The sequence below is a fragment of the Gymnoscopelus braueri genome (assembly GCF_963280865.1).
Source record: "Gymnoscopelus braueri genome assembly, chromosome: 9".
NCBI classification, from domain to species: domain Eukaryota; kingdom Metazoa; phylum Chordata; class Actinopteri; order Myctophiformes; family Myctophidae; genus Gymnoscopelus; species Gymnoscopelus braueri.
Window position 1 is genome coordinate 55050975 of NC_137610.1, and position 22892 is coordinate 55073866.

Genomic DNA, 22892 nt, shown 5'->3' on the forward strand with positions numbered 1-22892 from the left:
TGGTGGACATTTTTGTCTGAAGTTTTATTTTTGCCATGGACATACAAAATGAGTGGACACACACAAAGAGCTACCCCCCCTAAATTACAGGTCTGTAACTCTGAGAGTGTACACATGGAACCAAATGGACCCTTATGGAGCTGTAACTCTGAGAGTGTACAAATGGAACCAAATGGACCCGTGAGTTATGGTGGTCCTTCAAAATAAAATGTTTGAGAACCACTAGTGGACTCCTTAATGTGCCACGGTGTCATAGTAAATCAGTGTCATGCATATTCTGAAGAAAACCTGCAAACTGACATTCAGTAATTGGGATCAAAATAAGAACAACTGGTGTCGTGTAAAAACAAAATCTAGAATTTCCCCCGGACAAGGCCAGGTCTTTGCCACGGACACATGTGTACCGTGTACTGACACAATGATGACTCCTGGTCCAATGCTGTGTGTACCGGAACCTGAAAACGCTGACGTGTGTGTCACATTGATCAGCATGGATTTTTTTCCTTTCTTAAAGGGACACTTCACCCAAAAAAAACTTTGTTTCAATGGATTAGTCACCCCATGGAGACTTGAATTCATGGATATTTTTTAGTTTTTGTCTCATTCCTAAGACAATAATTTGATGACCAGCGGACCGGTAGACAGCGGTTCCGGTAGGAGACACAACAGAGACTCGTTGTGTCTCCTACCGGAACCGCTGCCGGTCATCAAATTATTGTCTTAGGAATGAGACAAAAAACTAAAGAAATTGCCATGAATTCAAGTCTCCATGGGGTGACTAATCCATTGAAACAAAGTTTTTTTGTGGTGAAGTGTCCCTTTAAGCCATTTTGGGCGGGAACCCCTATTTGTAATTATACCTTTCAGGACGGGAACTCCTTTTGGGTTCCTGTTGCTATGTACAGTATATAGCAACATACATTTGTTGTAATTTTTAAATAAATATTTGAGGTCAGGATTTAGAAGGTGTTTTTAGAATCGGCCCTCAGGTGTAAATGGGTTAAAATGCCAGTAAAGATTAAAAGTTCCACAGGTTGAGTAATCTGTTGTCAATGTGAGGTGTGTTGGACCCTGTACCTTTGCTGTTATGTTTTCTTTATTTTTAGTTTTTGTGTTTTAGTTTTGTAGTGGTTTTGTTTTTGTTTGTGTTTCGGTATTGTTGAGGTGGGTTCTGAATGTTAAATGTCACAAAAATGAGGTTCTGTCTGAGCAGCATGGATTCTGATACATGATGTACTGTGGCTTGAACCTAATAAATTGCATTTTAAAAAAAGAACTGCGGATGCAGTGCTCTCTACCTGGTTCTGTAGATGGTTCCGAGGCTAATGGTTCGGAGCGTACAGAGGGTGGGTCGATCTGTGCAGCCGCCGCTGTCTCCTCCCCCTCCTCGTCAGAGCACTCCTCGTTGCTGCAGGACAGAACAGTAAGTAAGTAAAGTAAGTACATTTTATTTATAAAGCACCTTTCGAAAAAGTGTTACAAAGTGCTGTACAATGGAACACAATATACACAAAATTAACACGTTACAAACAGGGTATTATAGTACAAAATAGATAAATAATACAATACGACAAAGTATTGACCTATGCGAGTCAGGTAAAACTTCATCGGACAAAATGCTTACGAAACAAATGTGTTTTAAGCATGCTCTTAAAACCTTCGACAGACTCAGCATTTTTTAAGGCCAAGGGAAGGGCGTTCCACAGTGTGGGAGCAACCGCTGCAAAGGCCCGCTCACCCTTTGTTTTGAGATTGGACGCGGGTATCTTCAGAAGGCCTTTGTCAGAGGACCTGAGGGATCTCACATTGTCCTTAGGGGGCAGTAGGTCAGTAATATAAAGTGGGGCCGGACACAGAACAGTTGGACAGTGGGCCGAAGATAGACGATCTACAGTACAAGTTTGTACATCAACAATCTTTTGCCAACATCTGTCCTTCGCATTATGTTCGAGAACCGTCCGACTGAACGGCTCGCCGCGTGTAACGCAGAGGACCCACCACATCCCCATGTGTGTCGATCCCTGATGTCAGTAATATGACTTCATAGTACTAACATCATAGACTACTAGCCTCCAAGTGCTATGATAATGGGCACACTACATATTGCTTCTGTAAAGCGACTTTGAGTATCTAAAAAGCTCTATATAAATCGTATGTATTATTATATTATGATTTCAGCTGTAGAAACGGTCTGGGTTTCCTGCACTTTAATGCTAGGAGCTTGGTACCCAAATATGATATTCTAAGTACTTGGTTTAAGATAGCCAATCCTGATGTGGTTGCTATTTCTGAAACATGGTTAAAACCTACCACCCCAGATAATCTACAGTTTCCTGGCTTTAATTTATTTAGAGCGGATCGTAAAGGTAGATGCGGAGGGGTTGCCCTTTATATCTCCAATAGATTTCAAGGGTCTGTCTTAAAAGCTGTCTCAGTTCCACGACAGTTCTTAGCTCTGCAGATAATGGTGGCAAATACACCGCTCACAATTATCTGCTGTTATAGGCCTCCTTCAGCTATAACAGAAACTCTGGGAAACCTTATTGACTTAATCTCTAAGTATACAAATACGGAACTTTTAATTTTGGGTGATCTAAATTGGGACTGGAAAAGTGAGAAATCCTCTTGTTTTAAACAGCAATGTGACTCCCTTAATTTAACCCAGATTATTCACAGCTCCACTAGACCAGACAGTGACTCTGATTGACATCATTTTGACAAATGCTGTTCATAAATATGTCTCTGTTGGTGTTTTTGCTAATGATTTGAGTGACCATTGTGCAATTGCATGTATTAGGAGCACTAAATTGCCCAAAGTAAATGGGCTGACTGTAACCAGACGTTGTTTCAAACATTTTTCGGAGCAAGCTTTCTTGCATGATGTGGCATTAGTCGATTGGTTTCGTACTTCCCTCATACCGTCTGCGGACGAGGCTTTCCGTTTCTTTTATGATAATTTATTTTCTTTGGTAAACAAACACGCTCCTCTAAAGAAGGTCCGAATTAAGAATAGGTCAAATCCTTGGTTCTCAAGGGATGTAGCTGATTTGATCCATGATAGAAATAGGAAATGGGCACTTGCCAGAAGGACACAGTCCCCAAATGATTGGCTTCTCTTTCGTATCCTCAGAAATAAATGTACTGCTCTCCTCAGAAAGCTGAAGTCACAGTATTATTTATCTTTAACTTCCGATACATCCAGTAATCATGCAAATTTCTGGAAAGCAGTTAAATCCCTCCAGCAGAGGGGAGCTGCTGGTCCCCCGCCAAAGTTGCGAGTTGGGGATTCTTTCATTAGTGACAAAAAATGTATGTCAAATGTTTTTAATGACCATTTCAAAAGGGCTGGGCATATTTTTGATGCACAAAATGCCTCCTCCTCTCAACAAGGGGCTCAGGAAGTGGCATTTTTACCAGCAAATGGCGATGTAAACGCTCGTTTAAATTTTGATTTTTTTCTCTATCCTGGCCTCCGATGTTCTCAGTTCGTTGTCCTCTCTGGACCCCAAAAAGTCCCCTGGCCCAGATGGTCTTGATCCTTATCTGCTGAGATTAGCTGCGTCAGTTATAGCACAACCTATAACTGATATTTTCAATCTTTCGCTAACTTCTCAGAACATTCCTTCGGTGTGGAAGCAAGCTTATGTTTCTCCCCTCCTTAAGGCTGGTGATCCTAAATAACTACAGGCCAATATCTAATCTTTCGTTCTTAGCAAAGATCCTAGAAGCCCAGGTATCAGCCCAAGTAAACCAATTTCTTGATCGACATCAAATCTTAAATACCATGCAATCTGGGTTCAGCTTGCCTTACTGTCTTGGATGACATCCAATGACAGGCTGCCTGGGAAAAGTCACATGTATGCGCTGCCCTGTTTATTGATTTATCCAAGGCTTTTGACATTGTTGATCTCCCAAAACTGTTAAAGATTCTTTCCAATATAGGCATGGGCCCAAATGTGATTAGCTGGTTCACCAGCTATTTGATCGGCCGCACACAATGTGTGAAATTGGGTGACATAGTGTCCGATCAAGTAGCCATGGAGAAGGGAGTCCCCCAGGGTTCTATATTAGGTCCTTTACTTTTTCTTTTATATGTGAATAACATCTGCAGTCAGTCAAAGTACTCTACCATATGTACGCGGATGACACGGTTTTGTACACCTGCGCGCCCACGCTAGACATGGCTGTAACAAATTTGTCTCTTGATTTCATTTCATTGCAGCAGGAATTGAAAAAAAGCTAATTGATGCTAAATGGTAACAAAACTAAGGCAATGATGTTCACTCCACGAGTTTGTCCAACCCTCTTAAGCATCTCCACTTTAGATGGCACCCCAATTGAGTGGGTCGGTCGCTATAAATACCTTGGGTTCTGGTTGGACAAACATCTACATTTTAAATTCCATATTGATGCCTTGAGTAAGAAGCTGAAATTTACTCTAAGTTTTTTCTACAGACTGAAGGCTTGTTTTGCCTGCACTGCTCGCAAAAAATTGGTCACTGGTCTGTTTTTGTCCCAGCTGGATTATGGGGACAATATTTACAGGTTTGCTTGTGCCTCCTCATTGACCAAGCTGGATCCCCTGTATCATGCTGCACTGAGATTCATAACGAATTCTCCTTTTAGAACTCACCATTGCACGTTGTATGCTGCAGTTGATTGGTCCTCTTTGACTACGCACAGGTTGCAACATTGGTATAATTTCATTTATAAAGCTATTCTTGGTGAGCTCCCCTACTACATTACCTCCAAATTTAAATTGGTTAGAAATGGCTTAAATCTCAGATCAAATGCTTGGTTACGCTGTGAAGTACCTTCATTTTCATCTGAGGGAGGTAAAAAACGTCTTTCTTTCTTAGGCCCTTGGTTGTGGAATGATCTCCAGACTAAACTCAAATTGGCTGCTCTAATTCCCTTGAGAAGCTTCAAAAGACTCTTACTCACAAAAACAACTGCACCTGTCCGGAGGTTTATTAGCCTAGCGGAAGGTTTTTGGTTATATGTATTGGTTGTACACTGTGTGTATTACTATTTCTTGTTTGATTACTGGCTTTTTTCTATTGTGTAAAGTGTATCATTGGGAGTTATCTTATGTATTTGTGATGTATCTTGGATGACTATTTTGTTGTTTATTTTTGTATTCGTATGTTAAGCTTAGACTGTGTAATTTTAACGCTGTATCTTGGCCAGTTCCCACTTGAAAAAGAGACTGTGTCTCAATGTGTTTTTACTGGTTAAATAAAGGTTAAATAAAAAATAAAATACTACACTGACAACGGGTCGGGTACAACGGGTATTGTGTTAACTGATGGGGCATGCGTTTGTCCAGGCATCTGCCTCTCCACTTACTTCTACCATATAATGTAGCCCTACTTCTGCATGCACACACACACACACACACACACACACACACACACACACACACACACACACACACACACACACACACACACACACACACACACACACACACACACACACACACACACACACACACGCACACTCAACACACAGACACACACACCCAAACGTTCAACTGCACACAAGGTACTTGTTGTTTGTCGTGTCTTACGTTTGATTACTATGTTTAATTTACTACTAGTTTATTATTTTAGGTGAGAAGCTTGTATAAGCCCTGTATGGGTTTCCTTTCTCACCTGCATGCATTGCTGTGTTTTAATAATATTACCTTTGTACTGTTTTTATTGTGCAAATAAAAAAAATAAAAAAACATTATTACGGGGATTTTTGTGTTATCCTTTTAGCAAAACCTTTGACTGTACTAGCTGTACTGTTAAACGTGTTTATAAAGTATTCAATCAATCAATCAATCAATCAATCAATCAATCAATCAAAAACAGCTGCAGTTAAGCTGCATTACTTGAGTCCTTACTAATACCAAGAAAGTGTATCATTATCACATAATCAAATAATTGATTTCAAAACAGTACTATTGTTGGTTTATAAGGTTTAGGGCCAAAATACATGTCTGATCTTCTGCTCATGAACCCTCCAGACCTCTCAAGTGGCCTGGGAGGGACAGGGCTGTGTTCTGTCCCTAGAATCACAACTAAACATGGAGAAGCAGCGTTCATCATCTGGAACAAACTCCCATATTTGTGCTGCACTGTAACTTTATTCTTGTATTTGTATCTGTTTCAGTTGACCATATATTCTCATTTTCTAATCTCTTTAATGACTATTTCAAAATGTCTTTTCACGATGCGTTTCTTTTGCACTTAATGACTTAATGCTTGTTTTGTGTAAAGCACAGGTTGAAATGTGTAACTGTCTGGCGCCTTGGACAATATGCTTCCATATGTTCAACTTTGAGCATGTCATTTAAACATCTACAGAATGTTTTCCTAGGATGAATTACATTGCAGTGAGCAAAGTGAACACGCTCAAATACAAAGCTAACAGACAACTAAACCAGTGATTCTCAACCTTCTCTAGTCCAGGGCCCACTTGAAAATCTTGAAAGTGTTCACGGCCCACATTTTAAGGCACGTTTATTTGTGTTCCCGGCTTGGATAAGTGGAACTATAACATTAAGTTCAAATGTACCTGTATCACAATGAAAACTCATTTTTCAAAGTTGTACAGACAAAAAAAAAAAAAAAAAATCTTAAACAATATGTATATTATTTAATATTAATGTCATTATCATTACAATCTTAAGGTCCTTACACACCGGAGAATATGCGAATATACGCAAAATTCGGACTCGTTCCGAATAATTAAAAGACGCTTTTTCGCTTCGCGAAACTGATTGACTTTATAAGGTTTTAAAAAAAAACGTATTTATTCGCATGAAGAATTCGCCCCGGTGTGTAAGGACCTTTAGTGTTTTGCCAATTAGTTGAGGGCCCATTTGCAATGTCCTCACAGCTCACAGGTTGAGACTCACTGAACTAAACCATCACACATTTGATTGGTCTGTTACGCTGGAGGATCAAGCACCATTAACCCATTCAATCCAGGAACGCATCTCTGTCATTTTAGATCTCTTTGGCTATTCAAAAATAGCAGATCTACAAGCTTGTAGATCTGCTATTTTTGAAAAAACGTGAAGATGTGTGCAAATCTTTGAATAATATGTTTTAAAGTGAACATTTGTAAAATATTGTATTCCAAGAACCCCCAGAAGCAAAGATTTGATTTACAAATGTTCACTTTAAAAAAAAAAAGATTGACTTATTTGCACACATTTTCACATTTTTTCTAAAATAGCAGATCTACAAGCTCATAGCTATGAGCTTGTAGATCTGCTATTTTTGAATAGCCAAAGAAATCTAAAATGACAGAGATGCCTTCCCAGATTGAATGGGTTAACCACTTAGTCGACACCATGCTAATTGCAGAAGGTGTGTAATCTGCACGCAGCAGCAGGTTTGCCACCTGTAGCCTAACAGAGAGGCTATACTCTCATCCACCTGTAGCCTAACAGAGAGGCTATACTCTCATCCACCTGTAGCCTAACAGAGAGGCTATACTCTCATCCACCTGTAGCCTAACAGAGAAGCTATACTCTCATCCACCTGTAGCCTAACAGAGAGGCTATACTCTCATCCACCTGTATTGTATTCATTTATTAAATAAAACATAAAAGATGATAATATAAATATTACAAGTTTATTTCCCAACAGAAACCTTCTGCCCGATATAACAGATCCACAGTATCTACTCAAACCCAAAACGCACAAATAACTACTGTACTCACTTTCACCGGTCGGTAACGACTGCATTAGGTAGGCCTGCAGAGCATCCTGGCAAACGGCTACAAACGGCTACAAACGGCTACAAACGGCTACAAACGGCCGCACGAGAGGAGATCGACAATCTTTTTTTTTTGTCGTATGTCACTTTGACAACACAGAGGACGAGTGCCATCGTTTCCCCCTGCACCTTCAACAGAAACAAACCGGGGAGGAGGCGTGCTTTCTGTTACCAGGGGAAACCGTTGAGAGGGGATCGCCCGTTGCCAAGGGAAGCGATGTGGTTGCTATGGTGGTAAAAAGGATGCTTGAGATGCCGTGCAGCGCATCACATAACGAGCCCCCGTGGGAGCGGGAAGGGGGGAGGGGGGGAGGGGGGGGGGACGCACGACAGGCCGTCAGCTACGAGATGAATATTATGTTCTCAAGACAGGTGATCAGAGAGCTGGAAAAACTCTACCACACTCTACCTCTCTCTCCTGTCCCCCCTCACACACACACACACACACACACACACACACACACACACACACACACACACACACACACACACACACACACACACACACACACACACACACACACACACACACACACACACACACACACACACACACACACACCCTTATGTATGCCTGTACACACGACGTAACAACATCACCTTGAAGGTTCGATCAAACTGTCGTCATGCATTTCCAACTCAACACAGCGTACAGAGTGGATCATTTGTTTGGAAGGCTTTAAATGTCAGCAGCCGTTGAGGTGACTAATGGATGGATCGGCATTGATCAGTGGTTCTCAAATGTTTTAATTTCTAGGACCCCCATAACTCTGAGAGTGTACAAAGCGAACCAAATGGACCCATAACCAAATGGATCCAGTTACAGACCTGTAAGGGTCCATTTGGAACCAACTCAAGAAAAACCTGAGGGTCCCCTGGACCCCACTTTGAGAACCATTGGCATTGATCACTCCTCACTAATGCATACATATAATACATAGATACATATAAAGATAGAATGGATAGAAAAGAAGAGCAGCATGCTTTATGTTCTTACTCTGACGTTTTACTGTGCCTGGATTCTGCTTCACTCAACTCTCCCTGTGGAATCTCCTGCAACCTGCGCACACACACACACACACACACACACACACACACACACACACACACACACACACACACACACACACACACACACACACACACACACACACAACACTCTGTTAGACACACCAGTGTTCATTCTGACATCAAATTTTGATGTAGTTTTAGTCATAGTCTTTTGAATAACATTTCATTTAGTTTCAGTCATATTTTAGTCATCTGAAATGTTTTAATCGACTAAATATCATAACATTAAATTTAGACGACTAAATCTACAGTTGATTTAGTCGACTAAAATGTATTTTGGCGGACTGTGATGGCTGATTTTACACTTGGTTGCATGCTGAAAATAGCCGATCTACAAGCTTACAACGCGTCGCAGCGCGACACATTGTGAACTTGTAGATCTGCTATTTTCAGAGCGCGACACCCGAGCGCAACCAAACATGAAATGACTCGTCTTAGTAAATTTTTCACTATAGTCCCTCCCTAACATTTCAGTCTAGTTTATATTAATTGAAGAAATTGTCAATATATTTAGTCTTAGTTTTAGTCATCATAGCTTAGTTTTTATTTAGCTTTTATTTAAGTTTTCATCAGTGAAGAAAGGTAGTCGACGAAAAATTTTCGTCATAGTTTTAGTCAACGAAATTAACACTGAGACACACGCACACACACACACACACACACACACACACACACACACACACACACACACACACACACACACACAGTTGACACACAAGAGGCCAGGTTGAAAGTGGTTCATTCATGACGGTGTCGCTTCTCAACAGGATTAGTTCTCGTTGAGAAGCCACACCATTGTACCAGAGAGTATACGTATAAATGAGTGTTTTACTCTGCATCAGGCTCTTCTTCAGGCTCTTCCTCTTCCAGGAGCTCCTGGCTCCCCACAGAGAGCTTGATGGAGCCTCCGTCTGTCATCTGTCTGATGGCCATCTCTGCCGCGTGCCGCGCCACGTCCTCCGCCATGCGGGCCATCTCCACACGCTCCTCCAGCAAACTGCACAGAGAAGACAACCTGTTTACTAACATACTGACCACCAGGGGGCGTTATTTGGGGTCACATTAACCCATTAAGACCTGGAACTGTGTCATTTTTAGATTTGAGCTAAAAAGCATTATTTGACACTTTGGGCTATTCAAAAATAGCAGATATACAAGCTCGTAGCGCGGCACCGAGTGCCGCGCTACGAGCTTGTAGATCTGCTATTTTTGAAAAATCGGGAAAATGTGTGCAAATCTTTGAATATATATATTTTTAAAACGAACATTTTTAACTCAAATCTTTGCTTCTGGGGGGTCCCTGGAACAAGATATTTTGATGGGGGTCCGCGGCCAAATACATATAATTTTGGGGGTCCTTGACATGAAAAAGATTGAGAACCACTGATATAGAAACATAGGTTTTTCAGAATACTGTTGGGATTTAGGAGACATGTAGAATCGGCTTCAGGTCTCAATGGGTTAATATGAATGTTATATTATCCGGCCCACAGGTTTTGGGGAATCGCTGTACCATAGAGCAGTGGTTCCCAAACTGGGGGTCCCCAAATAATTTTGGGGGTTCCCCAGATGATTAGCTTAATGTGCAACATTGTTTTTCTCACCACAGTAAACAAACCAGCAACATACAGTATAAGTCTATACAAGTTACAATTTTTAACTTTTAAGACCATTTTAAAACCAAATTGGCCAAATTAAGAGGCAAACATTGTGAAAATAGCCGATCTACAAGCTCACAACGGCGTTGTGAGCTTATACATAGATTGGCTGTTTTCACAATATTTATCTGTGGAAACGAGTCAAACTAAATGTAATGCATACAATTCCAAGTGCTTGTCAGGGGGGGGGGGAGGGGGGGTCCCCAGTTCAAATAGGATTATTTTGGGGGGTCGTGGCCTGAAAAGTAGTTTAGGAACCCTTGCTATAGCATCACTCTCACCGTGATTCCATGGTTGCCATGGCGACCCCCTCAGCTTCCCTCTTGATGCTGTCGATGAACGGCGTCCAGCGGCCCGTTTGAGTCTCGGCGTCGAGAGAGGCTTTGGTGGTTTCTTCATCGCTCTGCATGGAGTCCGCTGGCGCCATCGTCTCCGCTGCCTCTTCCACCACCAGTTCCACCAACTTAACGGACTGCACGGAGCACCGGTCCGATTGGACCGGGTGTGCGCGTGACGCCTGTTGTTTGAGCTGATGTCCTTCGTTGTCTGAATCTACGTCCTCTAGTACCATGTCTGCTGAAGCTGCAAGAAGATGGTTAGAGATCTTTGTCTGGGTTTGTTGATGGCATGAGAAAATAACTATGTGGGGGAATGTTTTTCAAAAGCTGTCAATTTTTTTATTTGAAAATAAGTTTGTAGATCAGCATTTTTTTGCTGGTTTTGACACATTTTGAAACAAGGGAAAGACAACACTTTTGCCCTATCATGATATCCAATATCCCAGACGATATCTAGTCTCATATCACATGCAATATCTTGATATGAGAATGTCGTATACAGTATATTACCCAGCCCTATATATACTGTATATTGAACTTTATTGAACTTTGCTTGGTCATGTAAACCGTAGAAAATATCCCACCATTGTGGAGGCTGGGTATGGGACAGCAGACCGCTGGCACAGTGTAGGAATTAGATAAGTCAGTGATAAAGTAGGCCCGGTACATTTTCATTGTTAATGTTCATTCGTGCTGTAATAATCCTATACAATGTGTTATCATATCATCATGTTCAGCCTTGGTTATTCCAAACATGCTTCAATGCAGGTTTTTCCAAAAACAATCAAATTAAATGTCCGGGAAACACAACCATATTGAAACCACATCAAAAAAGGCACCACGCACCAGAAATAGCTGATCTACGCCCACATGTCGCTGCTTCACAAAGCCTAGGCCACAGTTCACAGTTCAAGTCAAAGGTTGTCTTATCTTATAATTGGATTGACGTAATGGAAATGACTACCGCTAGTAGATAGTCTAGACCTCTAGAGGGGACACTTTCGGACAGAATGTGCTGTCATTGCAGGGAAGTTGGTTGTGGAACAGTCTAACAGTCTACCGTTCCAGACTGTCCAACTTTCACTGCTTTTAAACTTTGTGTAATAAATTGTTTACTAGAGCGCCAATCATGCAACCATGTATAATAACACTGCATGGTCTAGGATTAACTTTAGATCCTTTTTTAACTCGTAACCGTGTTATGTAATTATTTTGTATTATGTATGGTGTTGATTGTAATGATGTACAACTGTATGCTCTGTTTTGGATGAATATTAGCATCTCTTGCTAAATCCTATGTATTTACAGTGCATTACAGGACATAATATTGTCCCGTCCAAATAAACAAATAAATGAAAATGAAACTTGTTTCAATGTAGCAATAAAACAGTGTTATCTAAAACCATGGAACAACAAAGACTAATTTTCTCCAAACACAATTATGGGCAATGTGTGTCTAGATTCTGATTGGAATATTTGGGATGTTAAAATCACAATACATGTGTTTGTGGATATGTATTTCATTTGCAAAACACAACACGTTTGTTTGTGAATATAGTTTTTATTTTGCAAAACAGGCTTTATTTGTTTGCAAAGTTTTGGCAGTAAACTAACCCCATATAGCATGTTTTTAAACACAATCATCAAAAATAAATATCTGGTTTATGCTTGACTGATTTTAAAGAACGAACGTATAAAACAAACATAGCTGCCCGATTATTTCCATTACACTTGGATGCAATTGTATGTATGGCCTTTTGGGTCGTATGGGTTTTGTTTTTCGTCCATCTTATGAAAATGAATAATACATTTATTATTCCATTATATCATCTAAGCAATCCCTTCACAATGAAACTCATTATTTCATGTAGTTTAAGAATAAGTGTTGTTATACATTTCTGTATTTAATTCATGATCAACACATGTAAGTAGAACTCAATCAAACCAAGCAAGAGAACTCAAACTGAAAGTTACAATTCTTATATCTCACACCTTCAGCTGTGTGCGTCTATGAACAGTAATACATTCATACAGTACAGTACGGTGAGTTATTCACTGATTTACAGTCTTCTAGACAGTGGTTCTCAAACGTTTTCATATGAAGGATGTATTTGGCTGCGGACCCCCGATTTGAAAATGATTTGTTCCAGGAAATACGATTTTTCAAATGTACAGTAGATTTAGTATTGAGTATTTTTTATAAAATAGCGGTTAACCTATGTTCCTCATTTTTCTGGGGACCCCCTGGAACGCTCTCAGGGACCCCTGGAGATCCCCAGACCCTACTTTGAGAACCACTGATGATATTATAAAACATACATTAACCACTTCAGCCCTATTTTATACATAGGCTATTTGAAAATAGCTGATCTACTAGCTCACAATGTGTAGCATCGCGATGCGTTGTGAGCTTGTAAATCTGCTATTTTCAAACATTTTAGTACTTGTCCTTTTGGTACATTAAAGGGATACTTCACTTTCGGGCCAGGGAAACATTTAAAAAATATATTAAAAATAAATGAAAAAAGTAATGGAAAATTCATGGCCCCCTCACGCATTAGAGTGTCCTACTAATGTGTGAGGGGGCCTTTATTTTGCCATAACTTCTTTCATTTTTTTTTAATATATATTTTTAATGTTTATTTTATGTGAAAGTGAAGTATCCCTTTAAGTACATTTTGATAACAATACTTTTGTACTTTTACTCAAGTACATTTTCAATTCCAGATTTTTTTCTTGTAACAGAGTACTTCCACATTGCAGTAAAACATTTGAGTACTTTTTCCACCACTGCTTTTATGTGATAGCACCAACATCTATAAAATCAATCAATCAATCAATCAATCAATCAATCAATGTGTGTGCGTGTGTATATGTGTGTGTGTGTGTGTGTGTGTGTGTGTGTGTGGGCATGTGTGTCAGAGCGTGGCCCAGCCGTCTCCTCCTGCTGTTCAAGGGGCTCTCAGCGCCGTCCCCCCTGAAACAGAAGGAGAAGAGGACTGAGTTAACGCCTCGTGTGGATTTCGTCGCACCGCCCTGTCCAAAGTTTGGGCCAAAATGTTCTCTTTTTTTTCCTTTTTCTTTTTTACTTTTCACATGACGGAGTATAAATCAAGCACTAAGGCTCCGTGTATCTGACTCAAACTGCCTCTTCAGAAACTAGGAGGAAAAAGAGATTCATTCAATAAAATAAAAAATAAATATCGGTTGAATGTCTCATACGACACGCTTCAGTACAAATTGCAGTGGTGAACAAAGTACTCAACTCCAGTACTTGAGTCAAAGTATAGATACTCTAAGCTGGTCCCCGGCAAAATGAGAAACAGTTTACACGTACAGTGCTGTAAAGGAGAGCTTCACCCATTTTCAACCTTAATTGGTCCTCACTAATGCTCATTATGAGATGACACCATTTCTGTCTACTCAGGGCTGTGGACAGTTCAGAAACCTGCCTACCAATGACATCATCGATGGGGATTCCAAGCTAATGGAAACTACAGCCTGTCTCTCCCTGGAAAGTCACTGTAAGCATACTGAAATAGACGCCAAAAAAAGAAAACAGTTTCTAGTTTGAAATGGCCAATGATGATGTATTCAGAGTGGTAACTGTCAACCAGTGGTGTAAAGTAACTAAGTACATTTACTCGAGTACTGTACTTAAGTACTCCTTTGAGGAATTTTTACTTTACTTGAGTATTTCCCATTTTCAATAGTTTTACTTCTACTCCACATCTCAGAGGCAAATATTGTACTTTTACTCCACTACAATTATTTGACAACTTTAGTTACTAGTTACTTTGAAGATTTTGATTATTATTACAAAACATTTTTTAACCACTTCAGTCCTATATATATATTTTGGCTATTTGAAAATAGAAGATCTACAAGCTCACAATGCGTTGCATTGTGAGCTTGTAGATCTGCTATTTTCAAAAGGTTTTAATACATTTTATACATAATGATACCTTGTGAAATGGGACATTCTGCATAATGAGTACTTTCTACTTTTGGTACTTTAAGTACATTTTGATACCAATACAAAATTTTGAATTCCGGACTTTTACTTGTAACGGAGTACTTCTACATTGCAGTATTGTTACTTTTACTTAAGTAAAACATTTGAGTACTTTTTTTATACCACTGCTGTCCACAGCCCTCCTCTGAGACACAGAGTGAGTGCACAAAAATGGTGCCTCATTAAAACGAGCATTAGTGAGGACCAATTATATGAAGATTCGGTTAAAAATGGGTGAAGTTCTCCTTTAAGCCCATTAAATTTTTCAGCTAATCGTAAAGGTCCCTGACAAAACATCTTTTCAGATGGGGGTCCGCGGCCATGTACATACGGTATGAATTTGGGGGTTCTTGGCCTCGATCTCCAGGCTTTTATTGTTTAGTTTTGCTAAAAAATAAAAGCCTGGAGGAGTGCGTCGGTGTACCGGTTATAGGAAGTGTTTAATTTCCCCAACCAACCAGAGTGCAGTGGGCGTCGCTCGTAATGTTGTGTTAACGGGGCGGGGGTTGACGGACAGATCGGTGAACCAATGGGATCAGGCGCAATCTCTCCGCGCCTCTATACACCCGCCCCTCTATACACCCGCCCCTCTATACACCCGCCCCTCTATACACCCGCCCCTCTATACACGAAAACAGGAGCGCTAGTGCAGCCTAGGGGGTTCTTAACATGAAAATATTTGAGAATCACTGTAATAGACCTTGTGTTGGTTGACCATGACATACAGATCTCTCCCCATATTTACATTTTTAGTTTTTTTTACTGTCTCATGATTTTTTTATGATATAAACTCCTGAGTTGAACTGTGAATTGAGACATTACTATCACCCTCCAGAGTCCATTTACACGCTCAGATTTAACTTTTTAAATGTATTATTGGTGCAGTGGTAGCTATTGTAGAGGTCCTCCAGGTTATCATCTATAACAGTGGTTCTCAACCAGTGGTCCGGGGACCACCAGTGGTCCTTGAGGGGGTTCCCCAGACAAATTAATAGTTAGGAACCAAATTGACCCGTATATGTCTGTAACTCTGAGAGTGTACACATGGGTCCATTTGGTTCCATTTGTACACTCTCAGAGTTAAATGAACACTAATGATGACGATACAGTGTACATTGGGACCCCCAAGAAATTAAAATGGCTGAGTCCCTTTTCAAATGGGGGTCTGTGGGCTATCTGTGTCAGTTTGGGGGTCCTTGAAGCGAAAAAGGTTGAAAACCACTGATCTATTCACCTGTGTCCTAGGTTGTGTGTTTTCCACTTCCTGTCGATTTGATCCAATGAAATCCAATGAAACTGGTCAGATGACCAATGATATCCAATGAAATCGACAGGAAGTGGAAAACACACAGCCTAGGAAACAGGTGATATTATTATGTTTTATGTCCGTTGTCTCCCTCTCCTGATGGAGAGAGGTAATTGCAACGATGTCCGAACTACAGTCAAGACGCCAGCAACCTTATAGCGTCCAATTCTAAGCCCTGGACTGTAGTTTTTTAGCAATAATGTGCTGTGTATGTAAAAAGTAGGACTTCTGTAAGAGGTAAGATCTCAAGAATAAAGACAAGGAATGAATTAAATCAAGTGGACACCACTTTAAACTTACCTTTCTGTAGAACTTTGGCAGCCGTCTGAAAGTAGAAATACAGCAGTATAAGCAAATGTTCTATCAATACGAATACAAACTGATGCATAATGCATCTTTATGTGTGTTGCCGTCACTGCCGGGCAGAAACCTTGAATCTTGAATTCTCCTAAAGGACGACTTCACCCGTTTTCAACCTATTTTCATATAATTGGTCCTCACTAATGCTCATGATAAAATGGTCCAATTTTTTACCAGTGACATCATCAATGGGGAATCCAAGCTAATAGAAACTGCAGGCTTTCTATTCCTGGAAAGTTGCAATGCAATAATAGATGCCATTGTTCTCACGTTAATAAAAATCTAAATAAAATATGTGAAATCTTGTTGGGGAAAACAAATCCTGCCTAACGATGATGTCACTGGTAGACAGGTTTCTGGACTGTCCACAGCCCTCCTATGAGACACAGACTGAGTAGGACATTTTTTTTTACCATTTTATCATGAGCATTAGTGAGGACCAATTATATGAAAATACGTTGAAAATTGGTGAAGTCGTCCTTTAAATGAGTGCATGTGCCAAAGCATAATGCAGGGTCACAATGTGACCTGTTGTGAGCAGTGGTGGAAAGTAACAAAGTACATGTACTCAAGTACTGTACTTAAGTACTATTTTGAGGTATTTCTACTTTACATGAATATTTCCAATTTCCGACTTCTACTCCACTACATCTCAGAGGCAAATATTGTAATTTTACTCCACTACAATTATTTGAAAACTTTAGTTACTAGTTACTTCGTAGATTTTGATTATTATTACAAAAAACATACATTAGCCACTTCAGCACTATATACATTTCGGCCATTTGAAAATAGCCGATCTACAAGCTCACAATGCTTGTAGATCTGCTATTTTCAAAAGATTTTCATACATTTGAAAACTTGAAATTACACATTCTGCATAACGACTGCTTTTGCTTTTGGTACTTTAAGGTACATTTTGACGCCAACACTTCTGTACTTTTACTCAAGTACATTTTGAATTCCAGACTTTTACTTGTAACAAGAGTATTTCCACATTGCAGTATTGATACTTTTACTTAAGTGAAACATTTGAGTACTTTTTCCACCACTGGTTGTGAGCTTGTACGTTGTCTTTAATCGCTATTCGCTGTGTTGTTCTGAACCAGTTCTATTCACTGTGTTGTTCTGAACCAGTTCTATTCACTGTGTTGTTCTGAACCAGTTCTATTCGCTGTGTTGTTCTGAACCAGTTCTATTCGCTGTGTTGTTCTGAACCAGTTCTATTCACTGTGTTGTTCTGAACCAGTTCTATTCGCTGTGTTGTTCTGAACCAGTTCTATTCACTGTGTTGTTCTGAACCAGTTCTATTCGCTGTGTTGTTCTGAACCAGTTCTATTCGCTGTGTTGTTCTGAACCAGTTCTATTCGCTGTGTTGTTCTGAACCAGTTCTATTCGCTGTGTTGTTCTGAACCAGTTCTATTCACTGTGTTGTTCTGAACCAGTTCTATTCGCTGTGTTGTTCTGAACCAGTTCTATTCGCTGTGTTGTTCTGAACCAGTTCTATTCGCTGTGTTGTTCTGAACCAGTTCTAAAAGTATAAGCTGCTCTTAAAACTCACAGAAGGCTCATCCTTGGGTTTGATGATGAGCTGAGGCATCCGGAGTCCCATTCCCGACACGAACCATCCCACCATGCTACAAGAAACACACACACACACACACACACACACACACACACACACACACACACACACACACACACACACACACACACACACACACACACACACACACACACACACACACACACACACACACACACACACACACACACACACACACACACACCATGGCTCCATTTGTACTCTCACAGTTACACGGGTCAAGTGGTGTAAAGTAACTAAGTAAATTTACTCAAGTACTGTACTTAAGTACAATTTTGAGGTACTTTTACTTTAGTGGAGTATTTCCACTTTTCAGTACTTTTACTTCTACTCCACTACATCTCAGAGGTAAATATTGTACTTTTACTCCACTACAGTTATTTGAAAACTTTAGTTACTAGTTACTTTGCAGATATCAATTATTACATTATAAAACATACATTAACCACTTTAGCCCTATTTTATACATAGGCTATTTGAAAATAGCAGATCTACACGCTCACAACACGTTGCATTGCGACGCGTTGTGAGCTTGTAGATCTGCTATTTTCCAAACATGTTGTACTTTTACTTTTGGTATAATTTTGATACCAATACTTTTGTACTTTTACTCAAGTAAATTTTTAATTCCGGACTTTTACTTCTAACGGAGTACTTCTACATTGCAGTATCGATACTTTTACATAAGTAAAAGATTTGAGTACTTTTTACACCACTGCAAGGGTCCGTTTGGTTCCTACAGAAACTATCAGTCATTTAGCTGGGAAGGGGACGCCTGAACCCTTCCAGGACCCCTTGGTGCCCGTGCCCCAACATTTTAATGATACGTCTGCCTGCCGTTCGTTCCACCAGATGAAACGTATGGATTACAAAGTGTAGCAACAAATGAGAAGGTTCAAAGCTAACTTACCCTGAAGCTTTGTCGTCCGTGTCCAGAGAGATTCCACTCAGAGACTGAGGAGGAGGAGACACGACTGCATGGAGAACACATGAAGAAAGTCACTTCAATCATTCACTGACAATGTGCATGCACACGTAACACACATTAAGGGTATTCTAGGCAACTTTAAGCCTACATTTTAAAAACATTTATATATATTTTTTTGTTGCATTTTTCCCCCCCTCTATCAGCCACTATATAATGATGCTGGGGTGTTTTCCTGCATTGAAACTGAAAGCCGTATTTTCCCTACTGTTTATGTTTTGACATCCGGGTATCCGGGACGTAAATGAAATGAAGTGCATGTGCGTCCGTGCACGTCCGTGTCCGTGTGTCCTATCAGCGGCCTCGCTCAATGTTCTGAATCTTCAAAAATAGCCCCCAAAAAATCAGGATTCCAATTCAAAAATAGTAAAAACACGTCGCACTGCGACGCGTTTTGAGCTCGTAGATCGGCTATTTTTGCTACTTTTCTGTGACACAGAATGGCCCGACAGTATATGCATGCAAGTACTGTATATGCAAGTATGTGTGGCCCTCTGGAGTGAGTGTGGAAATATAGTGGCCCTCTCCATCATCAAAGTTTCCCACCCCTGTTATAACTACTACTGTGTGTGTGTTGAATTCAATTGAAATTGAATTGAATTGAAATTGTGTGTGTGTGTGTGTGTGTGTGTGTGTGTGTGTGTGTGTGTGTGTGTGTGTGTTTTGGTGTGTGTGTGTGTGTGTGTGTGTGTGTGTGTGTGTGTGTGTGTGTGTGTGTGTGTGTGTGTGTGTGTGTGTGTGTGTGTGTGTGTGTGTGTGTGTGTGTGTGTGTGTGGCTGTGTGTGTGTGCACGTACCTTTGTCAAGAGAATTGCAGGAGCGGCTGGGCCGGGGCGATGCTTCTAAGGGTACGGCACCAGGAGGCAGGTAAACAGGCTGAGGTATGGCCGCTTTGAACCAGTTCACCACCTGTCTGTGAGGAGGTTCTGCTATTAGTTCATCTGCAGCTACACGTCAAATATATGTACTCTATATTTCTATCTCGTTTATGGAAATGCTGCTCCTTCTGTCCTCAAGTCCTTGGATACAGTCTATCATTCTGCTCTGTGCTTTATATCTGGTGAACAGTATAGGACTCATCACTGCATCCTGTATGATAGAGTGGGTTGGCCTTCTTTGACCGACAGGCGAAGCAAACACTGGTACCTGTTCATTTTTAACCCATTAAGACCTGAAGCCGATTCTACATGCCTCCTAAATCTCAACAGTATTCTGAAAAACGTATGTTTCTATATCAGTGGTGCTCAATCTTTTTCATGTCAAGGACCCCCAAAATTATATGTATTTGGCTGCAGACCCCCATCAAAATATTTTGTTCCAGGGACCCCCAGAAGCAAAGATTTGAGTTAAAAATGTTCGCTTTAAAAATATATATATTCAAAGATTTGCACACATTTTCTCGATTTTTCAAAAATAGCAGATCTACAAGCTCGTAGCGCGGCACTCGGTGCCGCGCTATGAGCTTGTAGATCTGCTATTTTTGAATAGCCCAAAGTGTAAAATAATGCTTTTTAGCTCAAATCTAAAAATGACACAGTTCTAGGTCTTAATGGGTTAAATCCCTGCTGGATTGGAACCCTGTAACATATCGGACACGCTCCAGTGATTGGCTCACGCTAAAGGTCCTCAAAGTAAAGACTGAACTGGAGAAAACAGCCTTTTTGTTTTAGTGCCCCAACCACCTGGAATGACCTACAGCTTAAATGTAAGATCTGTTCTCCCATAACATACGGTCAATTTAAAACCTTGATTGCAGGTCTACCCACATGTGTCTGCAATTGCTTTAAATTGTGTTGTATCACACGATAGGGAAATGTTGTTTTATTTTGTTTCTGCTCTGTCTTGTTTTTTGATCTGACTATTGATGTGAAAATGAACATGACATTGTACTGTGATGTATCTGGACGACACTGCAAATGAGGGCAACCTCAATATCTTTAGAGAATAAATAAAGGTTTGAAATGAAATTAATCTCTCACTGCATATACTTAAGTGAATAGGAAAAAAAGGCTAGTATAGTTGAGTGCGCGTGTGTGTGTGTGTGTGTGTGTGTGTGACTGTGTGTGTGTGTGCGCGTGTGTGTGTGTGTGTGTGTGTGTGTGTTTTTCTTACTGTGAAGGGAGCTGTGAGCTGAGGCTCTGTGTGTCTTCCTCATCGTCTGATACCATGTCAATCACTGGGATGTGTGGGAGGGGATCATAATCTGACAGACAAATCAATCAATCAATCAATCAATCAATCAATCAATCGGTAACTTGGTAAAGAGGTAAAAGAAAAGTGTTTTCCCCCACATCTCCTGTGGGCTCAGATATTTCTTTTTAAATGACATACCTGCCATTGTACTGACTTCATAGACCTGAAGAAAGAGAAAGAGGACAGTATTCATTCACAAACACTTGGTAAACATGACTTTATAGGCTATCATTCTAAACCTTGCCATTACTAACTATTTCATAAGTGGTGTTCATGGTATACTGCTTTAGAAAAGGTGAACATTTTGTTCACATGATCTTGTAGATGGGTAGTTTTTCTTTTTTTACACAGCAAATCTATTTGAATTTCAGAACTTTTTGAATAATTGAATGAAGCAAGTACTCCAGTACTTAAACTCAACTGCAAATTTGACAGATCAACTTTCACGTTTAGTTGAGTAATAATACATTGAGAGAGAGAGAGAGAGAGAGAGAGAGAGAGAGAGACAGACAGACAGACAGACAGACAGACAGACAGACAGACAGACAGACAGACAGACAGACAGACAGACAGACAGACAGACAGACAGACAGACAGACAGACAGACAGACAGACAGAGAGAGAGAGAGAGAGAGACAGAGAGATTACCTCTGTATGTTCATGTAAACATTACCTCTGTATGTTCATGTGAACATTACCTCTGTATGTTCATGTGAACATTACCTCTGTATGTTCAGGCTCTTCAACCTTTTCTCTGTACTTGTCATCTGGCTGAGGAAGCACCTTGGTCAGACTCTGAGCCACCCAGTTGATCACCCCATTCCTGAGAGAGAGAGAGAGAGAGAGAGAGAGAGAGAGAGAGAGAGAGAGAGAGAGAGAGAGAGAGAGAGAGACACATTTATTGTACCATACGGATTGGATAAAGTAATATTTTATTCATCACAGACGTGGTCATACAGTACCTTTCTCAGTGCTGTAAAGTAACTAAGTAGCCTACATTTACTCAAGTACTGTACTTAACTTAAGTACAATTTAGAGGTACTTTTACTTTAATGGAGTATTTTCAATATTCAATACTTTTACTTCTACTCCACTACATCTCAGGCAAATATTGCACTTTTACTCCAGTAAAATTATTTGAAAACTTTAGTTACTAGTTACTTTGCAGATACAAATTATTACGTTTTAAAACATACATTAACCACTTCAGCCCTATTAATATACCTAAGCTATTTGAAAATAGCCGATCTACAAGCTACAATCTACAAGCGTCGCATCGCGACGCGTTGTGAGCTTGTAGATCTGCTATTTTCAAACATTTTAGTACTTTTACTTTTGGTACTTTAAGTACATTTTGATACCAATACTTTTGTACTTTTACTCAAGGAAATTTTTAATTCCAGACTTTCACTTGTAACAGAGTACTTCTACATTGCAGTATTGATACTTTTACTTGAGTAAAACATTTGAGTACCTTTCTCCTTCCTCTGGTGACTGATTGATGGGAGATGAAGATAAAGAACATGTTAACCACATACATCGTCACACCATTGGAAAGAAATGCTTTAGGAAATGTTGGCCT

The 22892-nt window shown here is 40.1% G+C and overlaps 1 protein-coding gene across 1 annotated transcript in view; it reads right to left on the minus strand.

Moving 5' to 3' along the window:
• Nucleotides 1–22892, minus strand: part of LOC308092385 (uncharacterized protein) — a gene marked incomplete at both ends in the record, with an annotated part of 57035 nt that overhangs the window by 33501 nt on the left and 642 nt on the right. Inside the window, 11 exons of the mRNA XM_080438246.1 lie at nt 1299–1408; nt 9683–9847; nt 10790–11090; nt 16468–16492; nt 18089–18164; nt 19044–19107; nt 19915–20030; nt 21230–21320; nt 21449–21473; nt 22034–22133; nt 22785–22804. Of these exons, the coding sequence (XP_080294372.1) occupies nt 1299–1408; nt 9683–9847; nt 10790–11090; nt 16468–16492; nt 18089–18164; nt 19044–19107; nt 19915–20030; nt 21230–21320; nt 21449–21473; nt 22034–22133; nt 22785–22804 (1093 nt within the window). The remainder of the gene's footprint in view (nt 1–1298; nt 1409–9682; nt 9848–10789; nt 11091–16467; nt 16493–18088; nt 18165–19043; nt 19108–19914; nt 20031–21229; nt 21321–21448; nt 21474–22033; nt 22134–22784; nt 22805–22892) is intronic.